Source organism: Aptenodytes forsteri, unplaced genomic scaffold, assembly GCF_000699145.1.
Source record: "Aptenodytes forsteri isolate BGI_AS27 unplaced genomic scaffold, ASM69914v1 Scaffold16, whole genome shotgun sequence".
Classification (NCBI taxonomy): Eukaryota; Metazoa; Chordata; class Aves; order Sphenisciformes; family Spheniscidae; genus Aptenodytes; species Aptenodytes forsteri.
Window position 1 is genome coordinate 3,733,845 of NW_008794753.1, and position 16,999 is coordinate 3,750,843.

A 16,999-nucleotide genomic window follows, 5' to 3' on the forward strand; every position below is an offset into this window, starting at 1 on the left:
GCCGCCGCGGCCCGCACAGGGACCGGGGGGGCGGAGCGAGGGGCAGCGAGGCCGAGGCTGGCCGCCCCGCGGCCTGTCAGGGTTCTCGGAGGCTGCGTCCCCCTCCTGCGGGGAAGGGGCACCGCGAGCGCCCCGGAGCTCTCGGTGAGTGCGTGTGGCTTTTCCTGGAGCGGGCTCGGGACCGCCACTGCCCTTCGGGTCGGGCAGGGCAGCCCCGGCCGGGCTCCCCCTCTCCGGTGGAGAGTTGGCCGTCGCCGCTCGGTCTGCGAGTCCTGCGGCGGGCTGGGCGGGTACTCCCCGCCCAAGGCTCTGCCGTGCCTGGCGGGACTGTGGAGTTTGTGCTCCTCGACGCTCCGTCTGTCGGGCTGTGGCCCTTTTCCCTGTCCCCGCTGTCTCCGGTCTCGTACGTGGCAGCGATTTTCACACACCGGCAAGCAGGTCGTGACAGGTCCAGCCCCTGAGGTTGCTTTTCCTGCCGGCTGGTTCCTGTGTGTTTTCAGCTCCGCTTTACGCGATGGCATTTGCAATCGTATTTCCCTCAGTCAGCTCTTTCCAAAAAGACCTTTACGCCTTTCAGCCTTTCTAAAGAGGCGATCTGTTGAGATCTCTCGTGAACTGTTGTGCTGTCGTGGCTGTTCCTGCAGCTTGCTGGGGGAGTGCGGTGCTAGCCTTAGGGACATTGCCACAGCCGAGCTTGGGCTGCACATTCGGACAGTAAGTGCTTCCTGCGCTGGGTTGACTTCTCGGTAAATGCTTGGGTTTCAGTGGTCGGGTCATCTCATCCCGTAACACCTGAAGATGGATTTCAGAGCAGAACTAGTCTGTTCTACTAGCAGAACTAGGCTATCTTCGAAAGTCCTCTGACAGAGGTTACAATTGTGCAGACTGAAAACTAACACAGATTAATTTCTTGTCGCGTATTTATTATTTAACAGGCTTTTTTATTCTTTCACAGCAAATACTTGTGTGTGTAGGTTCTTCTGAATTTTAGGAGACGTTTTATTAGTGACATAATGTTCTAGAGTTTAATTTGCATGTGTCTTTTCCTTTTTGTTTTTAGATATTTAATCCACTCACAGTAATTTAATCAACCAATATTTTGAATAAAAAGGAAAAAATGATGTCAAGACAGGCCTTTCTCTGCAGTTTGGGATCTCTGTATTTGTCCCTTCTGTTTGTATTTCTTCTAATGGATGTTTATGCAAGGCCTGCAAATAATTCGGCCCTCAAAGAAAAGCCAGCTGACAGTAAAGATGAGAATGAGATCTTGCCCCCAGATCACTTGAATGGGGTCAAAATGGAGATGGATGGACATCTTAACAAAGAATTTCATCAAGAAGTTTTTCTAGGAAAAGAGATGGAAGAGTTTGAGGAAGACTCAGAACCCAGGAAAAATAGGAAGAAGCTCATGGTCATCTTTTCAAAGTAAGTTATGTACATTGCCAAGAACAGTGCAGCCTCTTTCTCTGATCTTCAGAGTAAAATTTGCAAATTTTTCTGTAATATTTAAAAATTGTAATGATGAGGGGGAAAGCATCATACTATAAGCACTGTGTTCATGTTATTAAGGTATTAACATACCCGTATAAACCGTTCTTAGGAGTGAGAATGCATGTGTTGAGAGTCATGATCAGTATACAGGATTGGTGCTGTGGTCTAGTAAAATTTATGACAAAACGCATTGTGTCTATGCAAAAAAACCCTACATGGCCTCTCGCGGTATGAAAATTAATATTACTTTTTCCTGGTTTCCTGGCTCAATGAATAATTAATCACACTTGTGTTCCTTGGTGGTAGGATGCCCATGCAATGAATTGGGAGGGTGGGAGTTTGTTCCAGTTTTGTTCTAGCAGTAGTATGCTCTATTGCTTTGCTGTAAGTTTGGTTTCAATTGGCAATCTAAGTTTCTTATTTATTGTTTGGTCTTATATTCCATATGGATCTTGTCAGTGTTTTTCCTCTGCAGTTATTTGCAGAAGTCACAATAGAAACAAATACAAGACAATAGTAAAGGTAGAAGGGAAGAAAAGGGACAGACAGGCAATGGGGTAAGATTGTGGTAAACAAACTGACAGTTGCTTTCTGTTCATAAAACTTTCTAGTAGATGCTCAGTGTCTAAAATTTGAGTGTTTCAAATGAAATACATGAAGGTTAAAAATAATTATGCCTAACTGCACATACCAAGAATTCAGAAATCGGCATGACAGCTTCTAGCATTAAGTTAGCTTTCTTCATAAAATTAAACTAAACAAAACGTTTAGTTCCTCAGAATTTAGAAGAAAAGAGAATGAGAATGAAACGTGAGAATAGAAAGATTAATTTTTTCTTTTGTAGCCTTCTTGAAAACTTCATCTACCTCTTTACTTGGTGTAAAAGTATTAACTTTACTTTTAGACATTAAAGCATTTTTCCTTTTATAAAGCACTTGTGCTGGATAAGGTTTGTGGCAGCTAATAAACTATCAGATGTTTGGAGGTCAGTAAACATAATGGAAATCAAAATCAGTATATACTTTTAGACACTAGGTGGCAGAATTGGCTTTATTTGCGTTTTTGCAATGGAGGATTAATTTTATGAGAACAGCTTAAATTGCATTGGTGCTCTTAATGCTGATGATGGTGTGGGGATGCGCATATACTTGAGAGAAAATGAGAAGGCTTAACAAAGCTTTTTTTTTTGCAAACTTCTCCTTAACAGGGAAAAAATATCAGTAATAACATTGGATTTTTTTTTCTGTTTTTCTGAGTAAAGGTAGCTAAAGCAAATAGGCAAAGCAGAGTGCCTTTTTCATTTAGAGTAGAATCCTTTATTACTATGGCTGCTATTCAGACCACTAACTTCATGGGCAGGATGTATACAAATATTAAGATTATGCTTAGAAGGTTTCACTTTCTTTATTGCTATATGTTTATTGGGAAACATTCACGGTGGTTAGTAAATTGTCATTCACAAATTGCAAACTCTGTTCATTTCTGCCTGTTTGTTATGTTGTCTTAGGAAGCTTAAAGCAATTGGATATTGGATCAGCTTCACTCAGATACTTACTTAAAATTACATTCCATCAGATGATCATGCTAACTTCATGGGCAGGATGTATACAAATATTAAGATTATGCTTAGAAGGTTTCACTTTCTTTATTGCTATATGTTTATTGGAAACATTCAACGGTGGTTAGTAAATTGTCATTCACAAATTGCAAACTCTGTTCATTTCTGCCTGTTTGTTATGAAAGAGGTTGTCTTAGGAAGCTTAAAGCAATTGGATTCAAGATCAGCTTCACTCAGATACTTACTTAAAATTACATTCCATCAGATGATCAGATTAGAAAATGTAGAAAAGCATTCTGAGGAATTTGGTTGCTTTCTAGACATACTTTTAAAGGCTGAGTGAAAAGAGAAATACTGTGAACTTCTGTGAAAAGCTAGTAAGTCACAGGCTTCCAGATGCTTTGGAAATATTTTCTTTGAAGACATAAAGAAAACATGTAATGTGGTTTTAATTAATAAAAGCTGAGATTCTACAGCATGCCAGTATGATATAAAGTAGTCAATTCAAAGCATAAATTATTGTCTAATAGGATTACTGAAAATAAAGTTGAAACATGGAAGAAAAGCTCCTCAAACCATGTTTTTCTAGGCGAGCAAGCTGTATGTGACTGAAAGAACAAGTGGCACTTCATAATTCTGTATTTCAGTTTCTGAAGTCACTCTTTACTGGGAGGACAAGCCTTACTTGTCTACAGAAGTGGTTTTTTACAAGTTAACCAGTACTTCCACTTTGCCTTGTGAAACTAGGGCATGGTGCAGAAAATCCTGGGTGCACCTTTTTAGTCTTCATTCCCTGCCAAGGGTAAGTGTTCAGGTACCTTCAGGTCAAGAAAATCCGTGAGAGGAGCTTAATTGACATCCTTCCTTCTTGTACTTCTCATAATTGCAAAAAAAAAAAAAAAAAAAAAAAATTGCTATAGTCTCCATTTAAATAGTTTAAATTAGCCTGGAATCTATAGATTTCTCTATTCTTTTGCTGTGTGGTGTAGTTTAGCTTGTGTAGGTGGGTGTTGATGGGAGGGAAGGGGGAAGGATATTGAAAGCAATCGAGTGTATGTATGGTGACGCTGATTTCACTAAATCAATGGCATTCTTTACTAAAATTCAGTTTGAGCCTTGCTTCTAAGGGTCAGTTATCTTGTAAATTAAATTACATGTACTGAACAAAACTGATAAATTCAAGTACAGAAGAATGTAACGTGTGTGGCTTTCTGTCAGCATGTTTTTGTGGTGATGGAGTTACCTCTGTGAGTTTGAAAGTTGAGTATCCTTCTAGCATTTGCGTTTTGCTGATGTTATCAGCTACTTAGCAGCAGCCCTAGTTGTGATTTAAAAATTAAAATCTTTGTGTTAGCCGAGTGCCTTACCTTGATGGTCATTCATCAGGTCACAGGCTTAAATACACCTTCTGTTAACTACTACCATGTACAGGGGTGTTTTGGTTTGGTTTTTTCCCCTTGTTTAAAAGTCATGAACTTAACCTTTCCTAAAGCAGAACTTGTTCTGAATCGCACAATGCTTGTAAGCGTAGCTCTTCTAGACTTTACAGCTGCGACTGTTTGTGTTCAGACTGCACATAGGGAGTGGTTTTGGCAAGATCCATGCCCCCTTTCTTAATTTCAGATTTGTCTCATAGCCTAACACAGTATTCATTTCTACCTGTGTGCATTCTGTCTATGGTGGGAACATGCTAGTAATGACAGCTGATGTTGGACAATAGCAGGTAGAATACAGAATGAGGAGAGGGGACGTTTTTAAGCTTTCCTGTTTTGATATCTTCAGTTTAGATTACAGATTTGTAATAATCAGCTAAAAAACTGTTTATGCTGTATGCCATTGGAAGGTTTTAAGTAGTGTGTGCACCCTGATTTGTGTTTTTCCTAACCTGTACATTTAAATATACATCTAATAAATTTTGCATACCTCCTACCATGTAAAGTAGAGCTTTGCTTTGGTTTCTGTTGTTAAAAATTATTCTCTGGATCTGCTTTTCATTATTTGCATGAAACACAAACCAACTCTAAAGTGATAGGCATTAGGTGCTCAAGGAAATTGTTATCTTTAGTCCTTTAGGTAAGAACACTGCCTTCCTGCCCCCCCCAATACCTCGGGCAGCATTGCAGTGTTGTCATTTAGGAACCTGAAAACATGAATCTGAAAACCTGAGTGGCCAGTGTTTATTGATAATACTTTCAGATGTGGACCTTTTGAAAAGTGGCCACGAAAATCTGATTTTTAGTGGCTTGTGGTTGAGAAACTGGGCTGAATTGTTTAAAACCTGTTCTTCCAGGCTTGACATTTACATTCAATGCAGCCCTTACTGTAGGCTTTTGTTAAGGAAAAATTTACGATTATCCTACAAAGTAGCATACTTGCTTGTTTCTTACTCAAAGGTAGTATTAACATTTAGGCTGTGAATAGATAATGAAATACAGTTTGAATAGTCAGTGAAGTTTTAACCTTGAACTTAGACAGTATAAGGAGCCCTTATGTCTGATGCTGCCCATTACTGAAATGTATTAATACTAATGGTATTTATCATGTTGCATCAACTACTGTCTGGGCTGTGGTTTATCTATAATTTTCTTTGGAATGAGACAGGTAAGCAATAAGGTAAATTGCTCTCTAGTCTGTTTTTTAATTCAAATTTATGCTAACGGTAGTCCCTGCTTTTACAAAACTTACTTTGCTGTCAATTCAGGAAGTAATACATCATATACCTAAGTTTCTACAAGTCTGAGATAGCACTCTCTAGCAGAAAACAATACTTATTGTAGAAAAGAGCAATCAAGTTTGGTGTGTGGGTTTGTTTTTTTTTTTGAGCTGGTATATCATGAAGTTTGACAAATCGTCACAAGATTTCTATACACAGATTGCCAAGGAAGGTTTGAGCAAAGTTGTAATCTGGGATGATATTCTTGCTTGGATTAATCTTGGGGTTTTGAGCTTAAATTCTTTCTTGCAAATACTTGTTCTTTGGCAATTTTTTTAAGGAGTGCATTAGAATGTACCACTCTACTAACATTTTTGAGTGTTCAGGCCTATCTGCCTCAGAAAACGGATTGCCCATCACCGTGTTATAAAATGAGTTTTCCGTGACTTACCAGTGTTAGGTTGTTCGGCAGCATGTAATTATCTAAACGTGTCATTATTAGTGGAAATGTTTTTAGCAGTCCATTCCGAATGAGATAACTTATCTAAGGAAGCATGGACAGTCTTTTGTTTTTATGGCCTTAGATGGTAACCTCACAGCAGGATCATCTCTTATATTTCATACAGTTGTAAATATTCCTCTCAAAAGCAGAAGTGCTGTTTATGGACACTGAAAGGATTTCAGCTCACCTTGTACAGTGGATGCCTGCTAGTTCATGAAAATCTGCGTCATTGGAGACTTGTGAACTGTGGTAGCAGAACAAAGGTGTAGTTTCATGAGCTAGAAGAGCAATAAGTAGGATGTTTGTTACCTTTCTCCCTAGTTAAAACATGTTTTAGGTGGAAAGTACAGCTTGGAAGTAGTAAGTTTGAGAGCTTTGATCTAAGGAAACTAGAATGTTAAATGTTGAGGGGAAAATGCTTTGTTTTCCCTTCTCTTTTTTTGATAGTACCTACTCCATCTCAAAACCCACATTTGTTCACCTGGTAAGTGCAAGGTGGCGCGAGTGGAACATGACCGTTTTACTGGTCTCGCCATTGATACTGAAAAGTTGTGTGATATGATATGATAGTTATGTGATATGATAGGATGTGATACAATATTTAAAACCACTAATACTGCATTTGCTAATACAGCTAAGTGTTGTAGAAGATTAGGTGCTAGGGTTGTTGTTTGGCTTAAGCTTCTAACATTTAGTTGACATTTAAAGGCAAATCACATATTTAATAACTTGAGTTTCAATGATAACACTTCAGTACTGTTAAGACAGTGATACAAACAGATAAAAAAGCCAGAGTCAAGCTGGGGTTTTTTGTTGTGTTTTTCTTTGCTGGTTTGTTTTTTTTTTTTAATTGAACAAGACTGGTTTTGGTATGCTTTAAATAGAATCTTGCCTCCTAAATGTTAGTGATGTCTTTTCAGTTTTAAATATTGTTATATCTTTTTTGAATAAATACTTAATGATATGCTCAAAAAAACCTTAAAGTGTCATGTTATTGTTTTTGTATTTGTTCTTCAACTGTAATTTTTATATTAACTGCTTTTTAATGAAATAAGCATTAATGGAATTGATGGCATGGCAGTGTATCTTAATACAATAAAGCAGTATTGGTAGTACACTAAGGAGAACAGTGGACTGTCAGATTGGACATTTACTGATAACTTTAGTTAGGTAGAAAAAGTTCAGTTCTGTAGCTCAACAGCACTGGGTACAAGCATATCCTTTGACAAAGCAAAGTGAGCCTGATAACTCAGAAGCCTAATGGAGAACAACTGTATGTGCAGAACTTTTAAATGTGTTAAAAATTAAAAACTATCAGCTGTTACGTGTTACCAGAGATCAAGGTATAATAGAGGAAACTTGGTTTGTTTGGTTTTTTCCCCCACTTACAGGTACTCCAGTCAAAGTATTAAATAGTTTGAAAGTCCTTGCCACTGAGGTTATTCACATTATATTTTCATTGCTTTTAATGGTCACGACAGTTGTGATGTGATCTAGGCAGACACAGGGAGGCAGCTCATCAGTAAACTTCAGAGATCTTGGAAGATCAAGGTAAAAAGGACTTGGAAAGATAAATTGAGAGGAAGTTAATGGTTTGAGAGAATGTTAGAGAAGAAATTTTTCAAAGTAGTGAAAGTCTGCAGCAGCTGGCAGTTGACAATTCTGAACCAATAGGAAATGAGCTAATATGCCATGAGTGATGCATTTGTGGTTTCCTCTACTTCAAAAATTTACTCAAAAACATAATATTGAAATGAGTTAACTTACAGCAAAGTGAAGTATGTCTGAATGTTTTTCTCTGAGTAGTAACCTAGATGTTGTAGTTTAATCATGAAATAAATGGCTAACTTGCTACTTGTTTACTCTGTAGTTCAAAGAACGTACAACTTCTCAGAGAGGGTTATAAATATACTCTTTTCTGTAGTGACCTATGTTTGTTACTGTTGAATAATTAATTTAGAATATAAAAATATACCACACCTCCCCCAATCCCCAAATCTAAATCTTGTTTGCTGTTCATACGTAGGGTGGATATAAATAATGATAAAAAGATAGGTGCGAAAGAGATGCAGCGCTGGATCATGGAAAAGACAGATGAACATTTCCAGGAAGCTGTGGAAGAGAATAAAATGCACTTCCGAGCTGTGGACCCTGATGGTGATGGTAAGATGAACAATTCCTCCATCTCCTGGTAACATCTTAAGTCAGTTGCTAGTAGCCAAACCTACTGGCTGCTCTTCAGGTGTGCTGTGACAAAATCCGAGTTCCTTTGGACTGCATGTAATCCCTTCTTTGCTCTATTGTTTTCTGTATGGATCAACACTGTTGTGGTGTGCTCCAGTCAGCATTGTAGTTCTGTGTTGACTGCTACGTTACTTCACTTGCGGTATAGGAAACTGTAACAAGTTAAGTGGCTCTGCCAGGGATGGGGTGAGGACGGTGACATATTTGTTATTTTCACAAGGCCTGTCTGGTCTAAAGAAACATAAAAGTGAATCAGGTGATAGTTTTCATATTGCCATTCATAAGCTTAGTGTGATGGTTACAGTGCTGAACCAAAAGATTTTAGCACGTACTGTTTTAAGTAATGAGACCAAAAGTTTGTCATTTAAGCATACTATGTTATGTCTGAGATATGGCTCTTTCTTACAGGCCATGTGTCCTGGGATGAATATAAAATTAAATTTTTGGCAAGTAAGGGCTTTAATGAAAAAGAGATTGCAGAGAAGATCAGGAACAATGAAGAGTTGAAAATAGATGAAGAAAGTAAGTGCAGACTGTTGGTGTGTGTCGGTTTTTCTTCTACTTTCCTAAAACCTGAATGTCAAAACCGTTCTTAATATACGATTAATGTTTTAGTTGTTCTTCTGCTTCTGTGTGAATGTAGAATGTGTAAGTCATAAGACAGAAATACTAGATTTCTTTCCAACTCAAATCTGCCTTCCCAACACACCTGATGTAAATATTTAACACTGAAAAATCTTGGTTGCTTATTTGTTACTGCCTATTTGAATAGTTTTCAGTTATTTATGTTTAACAGTCTGCTAAAATTTGTCAGACCTGTGTTGTCTGCGGACCATTGTATTGTTAATGTGGGAACCAGGTCCCCTGTTGCTCCAAATGAAAGGGAGCTGCTATACGCTATTCCTGTTCTAAAACTGGGGAGGGGTGTATGTGCTACCAAACAGTGTTGTGTTTAAATGGGTACATCCTTAGGCACTGCAAAGCATACTAGAAGTTAATAGCAGAAGGTTGCCTAACAATTGTTTCATGTTTCATCTAAGTTCTCTATAGAGAGAGATTGATTCTTTAGGTTAGTGAGATTGATCATTTCTTCCTTGTTCCTTTTGAAACTTTCATTTGAATCTGGCTTGGTATAAATGTGGCAACTCTTAACAGAGTAATCTCCCCACTCCCCCCCATCTAAAAGTGTTTAAATTTACTGTTAAGTAAAACACGAAGCCTTAGCCTTTCCTTGCAGGAATTAGTCATTTAAAAGTGGGTTATGTTATATTTTCCATTTATCAAAAAGCAACTAAAATGCAAATGGGCCTTTGAATTTTATGGCAGTGAAAACACCTGTGCAGCATGTTCTATGGCAGTGTGGTTAACTACAGTTTACAGGAATGCTCATCAGATAAAAGATTTGCTGAATAAGGGAAGTGTGTGCACAATCATTTTTCTACCTAGGTAACAAGCCTTGTTTGGGAAAATCCAATTAGTTATCTACCGCTTCCTGAGGATGATAGGCAAAACTTATTTTCATACTCTAGTGCAGTGTAAAAGTACTCTTTTTTTGGTCTGTGTAATAAAAAATAACTGAATGCGTGGATATTAAGGCATGCTCTGTCTTGCGCAGAAGCACACTACAGTTTGGATGCCAGGCCAAAACTAGGGACGCAACTTTATTTAACTTATGCAGATAATGACAGTTTCAACTGATGACTGACAGTTGAGTTTCATTTAAGACTGAGTAAGAAAGGTAGGCAAAGGGAGATTGGCTTGTGACTTCTAACGTTTGGGGTTGGCTACGCTGGAAAACCATAAGCAAGTGATTTGATTTTTCTGTGTTTACTTGTGTCCTTGATATGACTAAAACTTGCCATTTACAAACTTGCCCTAAGATTCATATTAAGACTCTGAAGGATTTCTTTACTCTTCACAAAAAAACATTCACTGAAGACTTAACTCTTCATTGCAACTGGCAGTTCAAAAATGTAGATGCAACCGTTGGGTTTTTTTTTCCTCTTGTAACTCAGCAACCAAAAGCATGCAGGAGCTATTTAAGACAGTTTATTAAATTGAAAAAAAAAGTTTATTATCTGAAGACTGTAGTCTTTCAGAGTGTTTTTAAAACTTGTGAAAAGCAAATGCTTCCGGTTTGTGTTTGTTAGCGTATTTTGCAGATAGCAGGGTGTGCTACAGGCAGTATTTTTTCCAGTGTGTCATTTAGAAAATGTCTACACCAGAAAAAGAATACTCTACAGGTATTTTTTTTCCTGTTTGGTTATGTTCAGGACCACTAGGTGCACATAATATTCACGTTGTGTGTTGCAGGGTGGTTTTTTTCTTCAAATCAGATGCATGGTTTTAGCGGAAACCGATACACAAATTATGATTCTCAGTTGAGTTTAGGAGAAACTCACTTAAAAAGTGCTTGTCTGCATGGTGTAAGATGAAAGAAGTGCAAATGTAAAGTGATTTTGGTGCTGATGTATCTGTTTGTACACACGTACTTCAACTTGCATTTGCTCCTTGCAGTGAAAATATTTCCCTTTATTAAATTATAGTGATAACTAAAACATATGCAGGGTTTAGGTCTGAAGTCAGAATGCTTTCTGATATAGAACAGACAAGGTAGCTAAAAGGAGTAAAAAGTACTTGTGCCCTTAAGTAACTGAAAACCAAATACATTTCTTGGTGCTTAGCTTAGCATCTGTTCTTGATGTTTCCAAACTTTCTTTTGTAGAGCCTACCCTCTTAAATCTCTCATAGTTCCAACAAATCACATCTTCAGGCTGAAATACTGGACGATGTATCTGAGTCTAAGGATACAAGTTCTCTCTGGGTAGGCGATTCTTTTGAATCCTGAGCCTTTTACAGGGTAAAGGAAGAAGGGAGGAGCAGAGGGAGGGCAGAAGTCTCTTCATAGCTTTCTTAGTCCTCTGCTTTATGGGTGCTATCTGGAATTGCGGTGTGACTGAAGAGAAAAACTCTGCAGATAAAACTGTGTGCAGTATGCATAATTCGGTCATCACTTTGTGGTAGAACACTGTACCATTTTGTTAACTCAAATCCTGTGAGCTTGAACATACCTAAAAGAGTTCAGAACAATAATACAACTGGTTTTGGTTTAGATAATGTCGTGTTAAGAAATGCCAAGTTAAAATAAGAAAAGGTGAGTGTTGTAACACTGAGTAATAAAATGTTTCCCTTTGATCATGCTTGGAACTGCTGTGTTGTCAGAGAATATTTTCTTACCTGTGGTAAACTTAACAAGTGCTGTAGAGCAGAATAAACCTATGTAGTGCTATTAGCCAAAGCTCTAGTACAACGGTGCTTCACAGATCAGAAGCATCTTTCTAGATTTAATGATAGTCATGTTATTTGGTCTTAGAAGAAAACATGCTAAATGTTAAGGGGTTTGTTTTTCTATGTTATTATTTGGGTAGGAAAAGAATTGGTTGACATCTTCCTTTCTTGTAGATATTAACTAGGTGTGTGTGATGTCACAATTGCAATACATGGAGGTAGTGAATCTGAAGACTATTTTGAATTTTAAGAATGTTTTGGCTGTTTCAATGCACAGGACTGGTTTGAAGTAGAAAACAGAAATGATTTGTTCAGAAGAAGGGTGATGCTGGTATTCAGGCAGGTGAAAGATTTCTGTTGGTAGCGGGCTTCAGATATGAAAATAAGAAAGGAGAACAACAAGTACTGAACAAAGTTGGATTATTCATACCTCCTACCAGAACCAGCTAACAATACTGGTAGGACAATACTTTTCACTTGATAGGTTGAAATTTTGATACAGGTGTAGATAAATCTTTTTTTTTTCTTCTTCTAATTTCGGTTCAGTTGTTTGGTTAAAGGGTCTTTCCTAGTGTTTCAGCACAAACTAGATGAAACTAGTTGCACTTTGTTTCCCCTCAGCACCTGCTTTCCCTGGGAGTTGAACTGTAAAATAACTGGTTCATAGGTCATCCTTGTTTAAACAATTGAGTAACAGGGGAAGGTATATTTTAAGAACTTTAAATAGATTGAACATGATAGCTTAAATCTTTTTCTTAAATTTCTAGCACAGGAAGTTTTAGATAACCTGAAAGATCGGTGGTACCAAGCTGACAACCCACCTCCTGATCTGTTGTTGAATGAAGAAGAATTCTTGTCCTTTCTTCATCCAGAGCATAGTAGGGGAATGCTGAAGTTCATGGTGAAAGAAATCATCCGAGATTTGGGTATGCCATTTTAAAACACGTTTCTTGGGAGTTGTTTACTTGCAAACTGTTTTGTTGGGTAGGCGTTGTTAGGTCGTTGCACTGTCATGGGTCAATCTGAAATTTTGGCACATCTTGTTTGCTCTGTTCTACACATCTTCTAATGTGATGAATAAGAAAAACAAACTGTTAGCCCAAATGCTGGCATCTCTATGGAGTTGTCTGTGTATCTCAAGACTAAATTTAGTCTCTGGCTGTTAAAGAACAGCACAACATTACATGTTAGGAAGATACTCCGAGTACTTCATGCAGAGATGATCAGCTGACACTACTTCACACTGAAGTACTGCTGCATTGTAGGATCACTCTGGCAATAGTAGAAAAGGTTTGATGAATAGTAAAACATTATAAAATATATTGATGTGAATGTTCCGTGAGGAGGGCATTAATTGCTTTGTACTTCCCCAGTACAGCAACCATGTAAGAATCGTGACGTACAGTCATGAAAGTGGAAATAAATGGTTGAGGTTTCTAAGAAAATAATATTTTTTTAAAAATTCATAAGTATTGGCACACTTTTTTTCTATTGTGTCAATAGTGTTGCATATTTAAAAGTGCTAGAACACCTGGATTAAAAAAAAGAGATCTATGACTTTGCTAGTTGTTAGCTTAATAAATATGAAGAGTTTCTAGTGATACTTGGGTGCGTGACACGCACAGACAGAACAACTCCAGTATGCAGTCTTTTATGAGGGTTAACTTACCTGAATGCTAATACAAGGGGAGATTGGATACAGCTGTAAGAAAATTTCTGTTGCAGTAGATTGTTGAAAAACTAAACAACAACAATTAAAAAAAAAAAAGCCAAGCTTGCCACCTGGTGTGTCCTTCAGGACCAGTAAAATTCTTTTTGTTTAGTATATTGATGAGTTTATGGTTTTTAGCCTTCTAAAACATTGTGTGTGTACCATAGTACAGAGAGTTTTCGGCTAACCAAAGGTATAAATGGTAACTATTCTCTGCTAGAGTCAGGTCTGTGGACTGCTGAAACCAGGCAGACTGTACCAATGACACCTCTGATATGAAGGAGTTTCTCATTTTTAATGGGCATTAAGCAAATACTTTTCAGTTACTCTGTACTTCTGTTGTAGATCAAGACGGAGATAAGAAACTTACCCTTTCAGAGTTCATTTCATTACCTGTTGGTACTGTAGAGAACCAGCAAGCTCAAGATATTGATGATGACTGGGTAAAAGACAGAAGGAAGGAATTTGAGGAGGTCATTGATGCTAACCATGATGGTATTGTCACAATGGAAGAGCTGGAGGTAAGTCTTCCTCAAATAGTTCTAGGGTTTTTAAAACCAATAGTTGGTTTTTAAATACAGGATTGAAACTGCTTTAGAGAATATGAAGTCCAAAAATATTTGAATTAACAGTACGGTGTGTGTGTCTACTTTACAAAACTTTGGATTATAGTATTGTTCTATAGTGCTTGCAGATAGTGGTGTTATGCTTTTTGTTAAAGAGGAGGGGGAGTTTTCCTAGCATAACTGTTATTCATAGGTATGCTTTTAGGGTTTTTTGTTACATAGACACTTGTATGGATATGGAGTGCATGAAAGCAAGTCAGACTTCATTAGGTGCGCTGGTTAATGGGACAATGAGTCATACTTTCAGTTGCAAAAGGAGTAACTGGCAACCTATATATTCATTAAAAAAACCCAAAACTCGGAAATAAACCAAAAAACTCCCAATGACCAACAAACCCTGGGGCTCCAGTAGCCTAGAAAATAGCAGAGATCTCTTGTCGTTCAGAGTGTTTTTCTTTAAAAAAACAAATTATTATTTTTCAAGTGTGCATTCTAGTTTGTGGCCTTCTTGGACTTTGATTTGCAGAAGTAAGGCTTTCTTCTAATAATTCTGTCTGCAGAAGAGTCTACCAAACAACATGAAATATTTTGCACCCTATAGTTGTGGCAGTTTTGTGGCCAATGGAAGAGGCTGGTGGCTTATTTCTGGCTTTTTCCTTTCTGGATGTAAGAATGTACTTTGACTAGCAGAATTCAAACTGCAACGTAGGCAGTGTGAAAGGAGAACCTCTAAAATGTTGGTCTTCTCCCCAAAACAGGATGAATGTTAAAGTTCCTAACCTTCTCAGTATGCAAAGATGTGGGTGTGAAGGATAGTGGTAATATGGATGAACAGTTACATCGTGACATAGACGATGTTAATAGCCTTTTTACTGAGAATTTTCTTTTAAAAATAGCCGTTTTATCTCTGAAGTCTTTGTCTACGTATACACACATGGATGCACGCACATATATGTCACATCTTCTGGGAAGAAATTGAAGATAATCTTGAGTCTTCTATGTCATGAACTAAAGTGATTCGCTTGAAAACTTTTAATCTATTTCAAGTTAGGTGAAGGAGCAAAATGCTTTGTTTCTGAGACTTCTGACCTCTGTAATGTCTGCCTGGTGGTTTAAAATGGAACAAGAAAGTTCTAAATTGAACATGTTCTAAAAAGATTATCTCCAGAAACAAGAAAATTTGTTATACAGATCAATAGTGTGCCACTTTTTAATTTTGAATTGATATTTCTTCACAAAAACCACCACATTTGATAGTGAGTTTAGTTTGCAACCAAAATGCCAAAATATTTTTATTGTACACACTGGCATAAGCTGAGAAAACCTGGATTTCTGCTAGAAGAGCCAAGGAAGCAGTGAATGGAAAAATAGCTAGGAGATAGATGTAAGCCTGTTAAAAAAAAAAAAAGTGCTAACACCTTTTTCCGTGACTTATGTTGGGAGATAGATGTAAGCCTGTTAAAAAAATGTGCTAACACCTTTTTCCGTGACTTATGTTCCCTTTGGGTGGCTTATGTTGGTCTCGTAATTGCTGAAGCTTACATAGAGCTAAGGTTCATCATTCTGATGTGTGGAAATGTGTGCTTAGTGATTGAAAATTTATTTTCTTTCTTGTTTTAGGAATATATGGATCCTATGAATGAATACAATGCCCTAAATGAAGCGAAGCAAATGATAGCAGTAGCAGACGAAAATCAAAACCATCACTTAGAGCTGGAGGAGATCCTGAAATATAGTGAATACTTCACAGGCAGCAAGCTTATGGACTATGCACGTAACGTCCATGAGGAGTTCTGATCCTGCTCACTTTTCCAGAGCTCTGAAGCACTTTCCTGCTTTCAAAAAAAAACAAAAGAAAAAAAAATCCAACCCCCAAACAGACAGAAAGTTACTTTGCTGCTATCTGTGTTATATGCCTACAGTGTGTTGTCCTAGACTTAAAAAAAACTTCCGTCCATACATAAGATCTACAGCTCTGTTGCCTTCAGTATGAGGGGAAAAAAAGGTCCGTAAATAATGGGGCAGGTACTGGACTACATCAGTTTGCCCTGGTTTGTACAGTTAATCCAGCTGAAGTTTCAGCTGCTTTTGGCTAATCGTTATTTGGTGGAGGCTTCTTAAATATTTAACTCTTCTTGTTGCCCTCATAGCTGCTGATCCATGGAAATCACAAGTAACACTGAAAGGTTGTGGCTTTTGTAAAGGGGATTGTGGTTCAAATACATGTGTTCTGACCTCATGAGAATATCCATACATAGACTGATTGGCTAATCTTCCAGTATTTTTCTCAACGCATCTCAACCTACTTACGTATTGTTGAGAATTTAATACAAGTTCTCCGTTGCTGAACTATCTTTAGGAGCTGTGGGGAAGAACTTACTTTAAATGTTACAGAGAAGCTCTTCTGCATCTACTTTAAAAAGAAAACTGGTTATAGTGTGACAGGTTTTGTGTTTGCAGCTGCACTGGGAATGTGAGAGACTTGATACTGCTTATGTCTTAAAATTAAATTTCATTCTAAAATTAAACGATGGGGAAGGTTTCTTTGTGGACTTAAAGGTGTTGGACAGAGCAATGGGATTCACCTAGGTGTATGATTACTACTTAACTAAAATTCATTGTTAAAACTACTATAATTACTTGCCTCTGTGCAAATTAGCAATGCTGATGAACTCATGAATGATGAAGCTGGGGTAAATACAGGCTTTGCTTTTGAACTGCTTTTGCCAGGGCAACGTACAGTCAGCACTTGGGAAGCTTTTTAGTCAGTCTGGTTTTGGGTAATCTCTGAAAGCATCTTGCAACACAAGGGTCATATCCACTACTGTCTAAAATAGAAAATTTATTTTTACTCTGGTTCCATCTTTACTGTAAAAACCCCTCTTTCTGAAGGGTTGCCTGAAAATCCAAGTGAGATGTTATATTTGATTAAATTTATTCTCTTAATATAATGTAAATATAAGTATTGCTGTCTGTTTCTGTTTCA

The 16,999-nt window shown here is 37.7% G+C and overlaps 1 protein-coding gene across 4 annotated transcripts in view; it reads left to right on the top strand.

Annotated features, from left to right (window-relative positions):
• Positions 1–16,999, top strand: part of SDF4 (stromal cell derived factor 4) — a 17,943-nt gene extending 944 nt beyond the window's left edge. For 2 of the 4 annotated variants that reach the window (XM_009274187.2, XM_009274189.2), the window contains exons 2-7: positions 1,061–1,425; positions 8,231–8,367; positions 8,857–8,970; positions 12,504–12,662; positions 13,793–13,968; positions 15,634–16,999. In XM_009274187.2, coding sequence (XP_009272462.1) covers positions 1,118–1,425; positions 8,231–8,367; positions 8,857–8,970; positions 12,504–12,662; positions 13,793–13,968; positions 15,634–15,810 — 1,071 coding nt within the window. In that variant the 5' untranslated portion in view covers positions 1,061–1,117 and the 3' untranslated portion in view covers positions 15,811–16,999. Of the gene's footprint in view, positions 1–29; positions 145–696; positions 715–1,060; positions 1,426–8,230; positions 8,368–8,856; positions 8,971–12,503; positions 12,663–13,792; positions 13,969–15,633 lie in introns of those variants that run through there. The other 2 variants (XM_009274188.2, XM_009274191.2) reach the window with 2 other exon arrangements.